The following is a 14136-nucleotide window of genomic DNA, read 5'->3' as shown; positions in this document are numbered from 1 at the left end:
ACAATATTTACGAATTACGGAATTTTCTTCGTAAAAACAAAATCAATATATTGAGAAAGATAGAAAAAGACCTTTGATAAATAAGAATAATAAAAAAAGGGAAGTTGATAACGCGTATCGTGCGCCTATATATCCGCGGTATCCAAATTGGAGGTTCCATCCGTAATGAAAGCTCTGGGGTTGGAAGAAAAAAATTACACGCTAACTTCGTTTTAACCGAAAGAAAGGAATAAGAAAGAGGATGAGGAAGGTGGTAACGGAGAGAAAGGCGCGGAAGTCTGGAAGAGGAATGATTGAAAAATACTGACAAGAAGACAAAAAGAAAGCTCTGAAAAAGCTCGATGGTTGGCGAACACAGCGGGTGTCTTCGCAATAAGGAGCAACAACAACCACGACAAAAAAGCATGACTGATGCTTCTTCGTCAGAATATTGCTTGTTACAAACTAAATTACATACTATGTATATTGATATGAAAGCTTCCATGTTAATATAATGCATCTTCATATTATATAGAGTAGTAATTCCGCGAGGCATTGTACATTTTAACCAACATGTACACTTCACATTTTTTAGTATAAATGTATGTACATAATGTATCTATGATAATCAAGAGACAAATACTTAATTTGATGAAACGTGTCAACAGAAATTACTTCAAAAATACAATAATTAAGAAGGTATGGGAACTTAATACTATTATTTTATATCAACGTGACTTACATTTAATGAGTTTCTTATCTGTAGTAGTGAAGAATCAATCAGTTGACTTACCTGAAACAATTAAAAAAAATTCAAATTACACAAGAAAGCATAAAAATTTTAAAAACTCGCTCGCAGATACTGAATCTTATGAGATGCTACTATATCCATTGCAGCGGAAAGATTTTCAAAAAGAAAACTTGGACTCGGTCCGGATGCGAAATCTATCCGGGAAAACTTGCAATAGAGAGAGTTCCATTGTCAGATTTCCTTCTTTATTACCCGGCCAACTTTTCTCGCGTACGTTAACTCGCGAACGTAAGAACATCTCCGAGGGAGTTTATGTATACAAGTATTTATAATATCTATTATGGTAACTACGTATATGTACATACACATAATATGTATGTGTACGAAGTACGTTAGGTGACAATAAAAGACAGACGACGAGGATAAAAAGACGGGACTTTCGACCTCAGCATACATACACGAGTTGACCTCAAAAGACCCCGTCTGTTGCTGATATAAATTATGGTGAAATAAACTAAATCGCACTTCTAACCACTCAATACTATGACTTATTAAATAAATTAGTGCTTCAAATTACACAATATCTCGAGCATTAGTAATACAAGTATATTATTCTGGCAAATATATATATATATATATATATATATATATATATATATATATATATATATATATATATATATATATATATATATATGTATGTATGTATGTATATGTACATATACATATGACCAACCCTTAGTGGCGCTTCAATATTATTTCACATAATGTATTTGTTTAATTTTAATGATTGTTTGTATGTATGTATGTACATATCAATAGAGCACATCGTTCACGTTATACGATATTGTTATGATCGGCATTAAAAAATAAATAAACGTGTCTAGTAAATGATGTTTGCCAGACAAGCGGTCTAACAATATGTACATATGAATGTATAATACTATATTTATACCTATGTACATATACATGTATGTATGTATGTACGTAGCCAGCGGGTGAGTGGGTTGGTGAGGTACTTACTATGTATGTGAATTGAATCGAATTTGCGAAACACACTCAAATTTCACATTTCACAGAGGAGCTATCTTATTGAAATCGACAAAAAGCCAATATTGCCGAGCGGCAAATATAATATTGAACCGTTCAAAACAGTTATACAGCTCGGCGATATCAAAAGGTTGTCGCTCAAAGACCAACGTGGATATAATAGAAGTGTTCTGAAATGGTGACCGTAATCATAACTTATGAAATTTTATCATTTTTCAGATAAATTAATCGTTTCATACAAAAATCGACATCATGCTTTACATTTACATTCATTTGCAGCATTGAAAAGAACGTATAACATAATGCAAATACATACAAAGAAAGTTACTCTATTTCGATAATAATTGATTTATAGTTATTAAGTAACTTATTCAGCGCACATTATGACATATTTAAATTTTGTACAGAACTTGATCTCTTCAATATACCGTTATTAGAAAAAGGTCATTTTTATTATAAAATAGTGGTTTTACCCGATTTCACTCGGTATTTGTAATATAAACCACTTAAACATGGCTTATCTAATATTAAACATTTTATTAAATTTATTTGATTATTTATTTATTTTTTTTATTAAATTTAACGTCTTTTTCGAAATTATATATTAGATTATATTATGTAAATATGAGTGTTTATGCAAAAAAATAGGTTCGTTTTCTATAATTCAGTCAAATTTATAATGGAATTGGTATGGCAATTATGCCACCCGAATTTTATTCGTTTTAATTATCTTCCAAAAATTGAAGAGATGTGACCTTTTATATAATATGTATGTATTTCACTTCATATAACCATAATGTAATATACATATACACAAACATATGTTCATATATGATATGATAATTTCAAATTTCTATTCCTTTCCTTTTTTTATTTAAGCATAAACTTTGAAACTAAATTATAATATACTTGATCTATGCTAAAATTATTATTAAACGATGAAGAGATTATTTTAAAGTTAAATAATAAAAAAAAACTAAATATTTTAAAAGCAACTTGTTTTTCAAATTGGAATCAAGAAATAGTCATAGTTTTCAACCCGATCTGACCACTCATTTCTCAAAGTTACTTTCATAATCACTAGCACATATGTAGTCTCAAAAATTGGCAAACGACTCAATATTAGTTCAACTGGAGCGAAAAACCTCGCATTCTCCACGGCGCGGCGTCCGTTCATCCTATTTTAAGATTTTTTTTGTTGTAATATTTTTTGACAGATAGAGTCGTGTTTGATTTGGAGCGAAAACACAAATCACAAATAGATCCGCGAGATTGTTTTCGTGTGGAGTGGCGGAGGCGGAGGAGCGTCACCATAAGATAAATAGAGCATCATCCATCCGGTTCAAGGCTGGGCCTCGCATTTTTGGTCGGATGCAGAAGAAAAATAGCTTCCCCTCGTTGTTGCCATAGCGATCTCTGCCACAATGACACCAAGAGGAAAAGCTATTTGGAAGCATGCCACTCTTCCCGTATTTTCAAGTCGTGAATCAAACGCTTCCCTCACATGTTCCCCCTCCGACCCACCAACAACTGAACGCTTTTTAGCTTATTTTCCTTCTGTGAAAAAGTTGTCCGTCCCGGAAAAACAAAAACACCTCTTGTGAAATCAAGCAAAATATTCTCACAACGTTTTCAACATACAAAGTATTCAGTGTAACTACTTCAATGCGGAATATTCTGTTAGAGGTGTATTTTAAAATATCAGAAAACTAATACATATGTACAAATACACTATATGTACGTTGTTATATCGTAGGATGTGAGGCTCTGTTACTTAGTCAATATTGTATTTTTTTTATTTAGATTTTTCATTGAATATTTATCTATTATTTTTTTATTTAAGTTAAGTTTGGATCAGTGTGGTATAACAGAAGTCCCTAATGAGCCATAATGGTCGAAAAAATATAGAGAGATGAGTAAAATAAAAATATATACCTACATATGTATGTATGTATGTATATACACAGACAAAAATAAAATAATCATAAAAAAACTATAGCATTTTAATAATAGCAGATAAAGTAAAAATATCAAATAATAAAATACAAAGTATGAATACGTGTTTAGGCTACTTTTTCTTATAAAATATACATGTTCATACATATATATGTACATACATATATCAACGGAGTCTCGTTATAAAAAAAATAATTCATCAATGAAGATTTTTTTTATCATTTAGAAATCCAAATATTTCACTCATTTGGGTATATATACGAATCTATATGAATATTAATATACGTGCGTAAACACAAGTTAAACAATTTGAAGCTATGTACATATGTATGTATTATATGATCACAAGTTAGTATTTCCTCAAGTTTTAATTTTATAAAATTCAAATGATTTTCTGCTATTTTCTGAGATGAAAAATAAATTGCATTAATGAGTAATTCATTGTATTGGGATAAAGAACACTTGAGATACTTTTTCAGCAATTAGTCTAAAAATAAAAAGCGCAATTGAGGAAACTTTTACCTAAAATAAATTAAAAGCATACAAAAATTAATTAATTAACCACAGAAAAAATACTGTATTTATTTATATTTTTTACATACATACACGGATCCTGAAGTAAAAAAAAAACATTCAAGCCACATAATCACATAGAAAGCTACCATCGCGTGAAAACGAACGTGGATAAAAATAATAAATCATTTTATTGTGCACTTAGTCGTACTATACTAAAGATTTAACATCAATTGATCGCAACCCTAACAACAGACACTTGTATCATCACAAGAGAGTATCATTTGCCAATAGCCAACAAAGACTTTAACTTCGGACGTGCATAAACACACAATAAAAACCTTTTACGGTTCAATTAACAAGCAAACCCGTCGGCTGGTGTCCCTTATTTACGGTTCGATTTTACGCAAACCCCTCCTCCTTCCGAAGTGGAAAAGAGGGTGAGAGAGAGCGAAGGGGGTCGTTGAGAGGATAGGGAGATGGGGTTCCGTTTAATCTCCAATTACGCGTTTCGAACCCGTAAAACGCGCTCGTATACTCGAAACTCGACTCTAAAACTGTTTACGTTATGGCGTTCGCAATAAATCATGTTTCGATGCCAGACGGTTGGGCTCCCCTGTTCGATACAATCATACCTGTTTTGACCCTATAACTGCTAATAATAATCAAAATTGCCAAGCTGATGATCCGTCTAAAACGGTAAAAGGAAGAATATACTTATAGTTTGTATGTAATATGCATACAAGTATTACATCCATATTTGTACATATATGTATAATAGTTTTATGCCCGTTGAAATTTCAACGGGTGCTTTCGGATTGATACATGATTTAAAATAAAGTAACAATATGAATAGTAATAATTAATCGGAATCGAAACTGAAACAGAAATCGGGAATTGGTTATGCCAATTTAATTATGCAATAAAAAATAATAATAACATTATAATACCCGAATTCGAAATCCGAATCCTAATCGGATAAAATGAAAAGTACGCATTTTTACATCGCGTGACGTAAGCAAAAATGTATGTTTAATTTACAAAACCTAATACCCACAATTATGTATAAACAAACCCTGGTAATTGACCTCGCAACCTTGAATATTATAAATTACATACACACATATATATATATATATATATATATATATATATATATATATATATATATATATATATATATATATAATTAAAAAACGGCTTCTTTCTCGGCTGTCGTGTTGTATTGGTTTAAAACCCAGACATGCAAACGGGCGGCCCAGATTCGATTCGCGGTTGGGTTTTTAAGGTAAAATAAACAAATAATTGAATAATTGCAAATGTGTTCGCTACTTGCGTTTTTCCGAAAAATGGAAACGGGAACGGGAATTGAATGCGTTATTATGGCATTGCAACGCATGCCGGGTTCGGCTAGTATAAGATAAATTACACTGAGCATCAGAAAAATCTCATTTTTGAGTTTACAATTTGAGCAAAAATTTACTTGACTTTTTGATTGAATGACCGCCGAAAAACTAACCTACATTTTTTTAAACACTTATATCTCCTTAACAAAAATCATTATCATGTTCGAATCTATGTATGTATAATTTATCAATGTTTATTTTTTGATCTACAAAATTAGTGGTCTTTTTTTTTGATGAGTTTTGAATTTTATAATTTTTATGTATTATTGAATTCACACCTACATATGTATATGTAGGTACATACATATATTGAACTGGCGGAAATAAAACAATCCTTGATATGAATATCATGATAAATAATAGCTTCGAAAATGTTAACACACCTTTGTACGTATCTAAACTTATTTTAAAAAACTTCTGAACATTCTATATGGTCATTTAAATCCTCAATCATTCCACATCACTTGGTAAATTACGGTGTATTTACCAAACTTGGTAAATTACGGCGATAGCATTTTATTATAATTTTTGGACTAAAGTTTAACTCTTTGACCGGACGTGTCGGTCGGATGAAGCTTTAAAAAGTCTGGACATGGATGAGCATCACGGTCGAGTTTATTTAAAATATTATATATAATAGCGAATAGTAGTTAATTCTAATGGTTAAGTATCAAAATCTGCACACGAGTTAATTTTTTATATTAAAAAAAGAGTCCGGAAAAAAGGTCGTCTAATACGTGAAGGCGAACAATGGCCGCCGGAAAAGTAATTCGGCGTAATGTTCTTGTGCGTAGAGTTGACGCACTGTGGCTCCAGATAAGCCCACGAGACAAAAGAGTCCTGAAACTTTACCAACTGCCACAAAGAAAAAGGTGACCAGCGAAGACAATGATACAAAGGACACTCCTGATTAAATTTTCAAATAACGCAATCTCGCCCTGCGATTGTCTTTTCGAAAAAAAACAAGGAAACAACTTTCAAGTTTAATATTCTTAAGTTTCTACCGCTATCATATAATATGTATTATATTTAGTACATGAGATAAGTGTTTCAAATATTGTGTAATTGATATTGAGCCTTATTCATTTTGATAAATATTTATGTTAGCTATAGATTCCAATGTCTTGGACATGATTAATTTTCACATCTTTATCGTTGTATTCTAGAAATGATACACAAAAACGAGGAATCACTTTTTATGTGCGATAATTTCAATAACCGAGTAATAATTGTGTTGTTTCATTGTTTATACCTATACATTAGGGTATATCGAAAACAGTGAATTTTGGAATTTGGAAACTCTCCTAGTTAGAAAATAGTATACAATAAATAATATAGAAATTCTAAAAAAATATTTGCACTGCCGACTGGCTACCGATTTTTTAATGTTTTTTCTTGAATTTTAAGTTCAGTTTTATTTTTTTATTTCTTCCAACTCACCTCATCATTTAAATGGAATAATTTTACATTAAAAAATTTCATATGGGATGCTTCTTCACATTGCTAAAGTATGAAAAAATATCTGAAACTTCACGCGTATCTTAAACGCCAGTAATTAGTCTCCAGTCAATTGTCAATTTACCTTGAACATCGTGTCTAACGTTTACTATTTAATAATAATGATATTATTTTGAAATAATTTTATATTTTGATCGACTTTGAAAAAAAAAACAGCAGATGTTTTCGAATTTTTTTTATATATGTACATATACTATGAAAATAAATAATTGTTTATCAAAATTACCAAAATCTCCAAAAAGAGATGCATTATATGGAAAGCATTATTATTTTTTACGGATTCTCCATAATTCAGAACATCTTTTCCAACTACATTTAAATATATATATATATATATATATATATATATATATATATATATATATATATATATATATTTATTTTTATTTAACATATATAAACTAACCAACTATAAAAGAAATACACATAATACATATATAGGTACATACGTATTTTACGTATTGAACAATTAACCTTTCACAAAATCGTAAATGGACTGACGTATTTCAATAATTACAACTCGATATTGAATTTCGCAAAAATATATTCAACGACTCCGTCATATCAAATTAGCAGACAGATAGACAGACAACATGAATAATGTAATACCTTTCCGGGAATATTTAAAAATACTTAACGGAAAAAGATACCAGTATACGTACTTACGATGTGGGCTAAAATAAAAGTGAAAAATAATGACTAATAGTAATAATTGGCAGTACAAATGAACTTTCCGAACATTGGCTGATTTTCCATATCGAAAATTGGATGTCTGATCTGTGAGTTATCGAGGCGTTACGTTTTGGCACGCATGTCGCCGGTTCGGCGCACATGTCGCCTAACACCGGGACCAGAATAAAATATTTCACCATTTTGTCCGACTGAAACGGCGCCAAAACAATTGTCATTCGACTTGTTGTACGGCTGACACACTAGTGCCTATCTAATACCAAAAACATGCTTATCTATTTAAATGCCTTCTATATGTATGTATGTATATATATGTATATACCGTGACCGCATCGAAAAGTCGAAAAATCGAAAATGTTCGTTTACCATAAATACATATGAAAAGCGGGTAGTATATGTATATGTATATATCAGAGACGTGCGGTAAAAGTCTCTCTCCCCCCGTCGTACAGCCTCACTTAATTTGCGCGAGCAGGATACAAGATATATATATATTTTATATACATAGTACCGTTTACCAGCAGCATAGCTCGGACGTTAAGCTTCTGCTTACCGTCAAGAAGGTGCCGGGTTCTATCCCTGAATGAAAAATGAATTTTTCAGAGTATGCTGTTGGTCAGACCTGGATTTGTGACTCCAGGTTGATCGTTTCCTATCAGAGTTTGCCAATTTTCTCTGATTTCATTGTTGAAACGGTTCCCGGAAAAAAAAATTGGCTAAAAATCCTTCCTACCTACTATGTCACCACTATTTGAAAATTTGATGGATGTACAATAAGAATTTATGTACAATTCATAGATGTCTCGTTAATTTGCGAGTTTTTTCAGTGTCTTGCAATTCAACGAATTATAATAAAAAAAAAAATGCTGCATTTGTATTTGTAATTGGCCAGGAAGGCGCATTGGGATTTTCCTGTAAGGCCTTCCTGGTATATATGTAAAATAAAATAAAATAAAATAAAATACATTCTTTTCGATCTTTCGACTTAAGATGCCGTGATGTAGACCCCCCATATTAATTGTATTGAAAAAGTCCAACTTAAATTTATTAAATTTAATTTATTCCTTACGCTACCTTTTTCCTACCTACACCCATACCACTGTACCCGATAATATCCTATCCTATCTTTCTGTAAGGCGACGACTCACTGATGCTACATTCTTCTTCAAGCTTCTAAATGATTTCCTTGATTGTTCTGATTTACTGAGTAAGTTTGGTTTCAGGATCCCAGTTGGGTATTCTAGATACGTTGCACTCTCTTCACTTAATCCTTTCAAAACATATTCCCTAAAGTATTCTTATCTCCAGCGTGTTTATCGTATGTTTAACGGGGAGCTGAATGAGGTTGATCTGTTCGGTATTTCCTTACATCAATTCAGAACTACCATCAGTAGAATCTTGATCGATTGATCCATTTATTCTTCTATTATATATATAACCTTTTTCCAATATTTTACAACTTTAAGTTTAGTTATGCAATGTTCTATTTAGTCATCTTTTAGTTTTATTCTTTTCTTTTTCATTTGTTTATCTCTATGCACCATTTTATGTAACTTGTAAAAATCTGTAATTGGATGTTATTTTGTTATATTTAGTCTTTATTTTTATGCATTTTACATTTATTTATTTTTATGCATTTTTATGACTTGTTGTCTGTTGATTTTTCAATAAATAAAAAAAAATATGCATATATACATATACGTATGTATTTCATGAGAACCAATACCTTGGTTTCTTGTTTTCATAAAATTTGGTTGATGTTTCGTAAACTGTTGTTTTACGTCTTTTGTTAGGTACTGTATTATATCTATATTGTACACATAAATAATGATAATAACCCACACTTTAATTTTCCCAATTTTAAGATCACATTTAAAAGCATTATTCAAAAAAAAAAAAATTAAATATTTGTTAATTTCGTCTCAAGAATTCGGACTTCTGTCAATTTCAATCTCCATCTCGATCGAAAAATGTGCACACTTTTCATAAATGTATTTTATTATTATAAGATTTAAACGTGAGGCGTAAAAGATCAAGCATTCTAATATCGCGAGAAGACGGAAACGTTTCTTCGCCTTGAACTCAAATATGTTTTGGGTTATTAAAATCATTTGTTATAGATTCGTACATTTCAGAAAGAACACTTTTCATTCCAATCGCTCTTCTTACTCTCACACCTCTCCATTCGTATAAAAGTCGACGGACGGTGTTGGCGACTATCCATGAAATTATCGTATTGTTATTGTGGGTTTATTCGTGTCATCTAATTGTTTTGTAATACTTCACTAGAATAGAGTCTCAACTCACGTACTCATGTAAAAATAAACATACAAATTTATGTTCGACATTGTCATTAGACAAAAAGTAATTAACAAGTTTTTAACATTTGTCGTGATACAAAAAGAATTAGAATAAATTACCCTATTTGAAATTATTTTTGCATTTATAATATTGACAAACGTAATAAACGATAATTTTTAGTCCCATCGCAAAATTGTTATGATACTACCTAGTTAATATTATTGTGAAAAATAGATTAAAGGTATTTTGATCATGGCGACGAATTGGGGATACCTGTAACGTCGCTATGACTGAAAAAATGAAAAACGAAATACTGAAAATTCCAAAAAGTAAAAATAAATAATGCTATTTTGACTATCTGTATATAAAATTATAAATTTAAATTAGTAATTGTTGTCCAAAAGATTTTCTCATTACGTTTGTCTGTATACACACAAAATAAATTGTTTAACAAAAGTGTTATATGTACCTAATAAAAAACTCGCTAATTATAATATATTATATACTAGTTGTTTTACCCGGCTTCGCTCAGTCTTTGTAATATAAACAGCTTAAAGATGGCGAATCTAATAGTAAATATTCATTTGTTTATTTATTTTATTTACTTAAATAGAAAAAAAAATTTGGATGTGATCAACCCATGACTTAATGTATTTGAGGAATATAAGAAGGTCACAAAACAAAATTTGATATTGAACCTACAGATACATACATTCACACATAACGGCAGCATTATGAAATACTAAGAGCTATGAGAGGAATTTCGATACAAATTGAGCGCAAATGTATGGAAACTTGCACAAGACAAAAGTTCTACTTCCGGCTGTGGGATTTTGTTCAATTATTTTTTATTACTTAAAATCACTATCAGTATTATACACAATAAATATCAAGAAGATTAAAATAATTTAAAAGGTCAAAATAAAATAATGAAATATTGTTTTAAAAAAAAAATACTACTTCCGGTTTACGAATTCTGACCAAAACCGTATCAGCTCTAAGTTAGTACTTAAAAAATACGAATATAATGTTTCAGCTTGATGTATTTAGGGATGTGGACAAAGTAGTGGCCATAACATTGTTGACCTTTCTAATTGAAAAATATCCCACTTCCGGTTTATAAAATTTAATGTTTTTCTTTATTTTCATCACATTAATACAATAATTATACTTTATTTTTTTTGTGAAGAGCACACATGTTTAAGGGGTCGAAAAAAATAGTGGAAGAAAAATCGAGCAAGAGTATACTGCCACTTCCAGTTGACGGATGCTTACCTTATTTTATAAATAGCTTGGCATTAAGCTAAAACTTTTAGATATGAAATTTCAGTTCAATAAACCAAAAGGTTTCTGAGAAAAACATAAGAAATCTCGATTCTCTAGAGTAAAAGTACCTACTACTTCCGGTTCAGGTAAAAATATTAAGTTATAAAGATTATAATAACTATTACATATAAAAAAATCAGTCCGATTCAGTTAGCGGTTTTAGAGATAACTGAATTCAAAAAGAGGAGGTACCATTTTCGGTCAACTTAAAAATTTGAATAAAATTTACGTCGTGTCGATAAGAATTTTAGTAACCGTTTCAGTTCAAAAAATCCCCAAAATACACAGACATACACACATTTTTTTATCTCATGAAAACGTGATCAGTGATCGATTCTGAGTTCGAATCAGTCAAAATCTCGATTTTGGATTTTTGCATGATCACAAAACTTCATCTATTGGTACTACGTACATATGTATGTATGTACATAGATAAAGTAAAAAAATATCGAATCGTCGTCATAGAAACATTGATTTGTTTTCGATGTTACCAACCAACATTACATACATACAAAGTCTCTTTCGAAATTATACATTAGATAATACAATTCAATCCGATCAAAACTTACATCTGACCATTTCAGTATTTTTACATTCGTTTCGAAATTTTTGATTAAAATTTTTGATGATATTTTTCCGATGATATTACTATTGCCTCAGTATGAAAAGAAAATTTTTTCTCGAGTACAATAACCGTATAGAATAAAATTAATAAATCTGTCTAAGTAATATTGAATTAGCTGTGCGCTGTACAAATGAAAATATTGTATTTCAATCACAATAAATTATAAATTTAAATAGGTTATCTTTGATCCCTCTGACCACAATTTATTATGGAAGTAATTAAACCAAATTAGTGCATTCATATGTGATTCATTAAAATATTTTTCTTGCATATTTATCCTGTGTACAGTAGAAGACAAGCAAACGTTCGCATGTGTACTTCAAGTATTCGAGTTCTTCGTCAAGTATCCCAGCTTGATTCATTCATGTATTCCAAAAAGCACTCCATGAACTTTTAACGAAACGAATAGCGAGTACTAGCTTTGCTCATACAAAATTTCTCACCAACACCCCTACACCGAATTGATTTCTACGGATTCAAATTTAATCAAACACGCTAAAAATAATCGCGCGATTATTGGCAATTATTTAATGCAATAATGGCGTAGGAATTTTCCGCAGATTTGAGCAAAAGGAGGGAGCGGCGACGAAATGAAATATTCTTTATTTTGAGAACTTCCGCTCGAGAGTGCCGTTTCGGCAAAGGACTCTCGCTTTTTGCCCGGCATGAAAATTCTTTTATGTTTTAAATGTAGATTTTCGTACAATTTTACAGTTTCCGCTTCTCGGATAATTTTAACGGTGGGGTGGAAACGAGTGTGGTGTGAGAAAACGGGGTGTTTGAGAGCAGAAATGGAGGCTTTGAAACAACCTCCTCCCCATTTTCTAACCACCCTCTGTGAAAGCTACTGCTTTACTTGAAAAAACAAATAGCGACTTTTGAAAAAACAAATTTCGTCGAAATATAATTAAATACGTTGAGGAAATTGCATAAGCGATTGTGGTTTTACCAGCTGATAGATTCCCATAACGAATTTGAATAAAAACATACATACATACATATATGTATGATTTATGTTGCTAAACACGATTGAGTAGTTTGTGGTCGATTCTGATCATGTGGACCTTTTTCATTTTTATTAATTGTAATTATTGCGTATCTTTGTAACCATTTAGAGTTCGTTTTGATGTTGCAAAAAAAGTCTGTTTCTGTTTCAAAAAAAAAAATGAAAGTTTTAGTACTTCTAATCTGCAGCAATTAAGATGAATAAACTGAACAATTATTAAATGACGTAGATATTAAATGACAAATTTATAATAATGAAAAAAAAATGTAACCGAAGTAACTTATGTACATATATATTTATATAACAGGCTGTTTCTCTTGTATCCCGTTCGTGCACATTAAGTAAGGCTGTACGACAAAAAGAGAGAGAATTTCAGCGCACGCCACTGATATATACATATATGTACTACTAAATATTGCATTTCAATAACTACGAATATAAAGAAAATTGAAAAATTAAATTGGCACGTCACGAATTGTCTCTTCAAAACACACACATTATCTTATATAATCTTATATGATAATTGTCTAATGTGTGCGTGCGTGCGTGCGTACATAGCGTTTGCCGTCTCTCTTTCTCCCCTTGGAATCGTATATCGTGGAATGAGACGCGGCATATCACTTCGTGTATATGATCGGCCGACAAAAGCAAAAGATTTTTTCAAAAAATTTTAAATCATTAATTCCGTTGATCTGAATAGAGATATTTTACTGAGTGCACAATTATATGCACACTTCTGGTGAATAAATAAATCATATATACATACATATATAGTATTTGTGGGAACAAAATCTTAAAATATGTATAGTTGAAGTCGAATTCGTAAAATGAATATTTTATACATATGTACATATGCGCCGTTATATTTATATTATATCACTTCTTTTAATTTGATATTTTCAGAATCTCGGCAAAGTAGAATACATGTATTAAAGGCCACCAGCATTTTTAAATATTGTTAAACGTTAAACATTTATTTAATGTTTTGCGAAATAATTCTTGAAGTGAAGAAAAG

General features: G+C 30.7%; 1 protein-coding gene across 1 annotated transcript in view; it reads right to left on the bottom strand.

The window, feature by feature from the left end:
- The window catches only part of LOC143910313 (uncharacterized), a 157751-nt gene that overhangs the window by 116115 nt on the left and 27500 nt on the right, over positions 1-14136 (bottom strand). The window contains exon 4 of the mRNA XM_077428730.1: positions 722-772. Within this exon, the coding sequence (XP_077284856.1) occupies positions 722-772 (51 nt within the window). The remainder of the gene's footprint in view (positions 1-721; positions 773-14136) is intronic.

Source organism: Arctopsyche grandis, chromosome 4 (genome assembly GCF_051622035.1).
Source record: "Arctopsyche grandis isolate Sample6627 chromosome 4, ASM5162203v2, whole genome shotgun sequence".
In the NCBI taxonomy this organism is placed as follows: Eukaryota; Metazoa; Arthropoda; class Insecta; order Trichoptera; family Hydropsychidae; genus Arctopsyche; species Arctopsyche grandis.
This window is presented reverse-complemented; position numbering and strand designations above follow the sequence as displayed.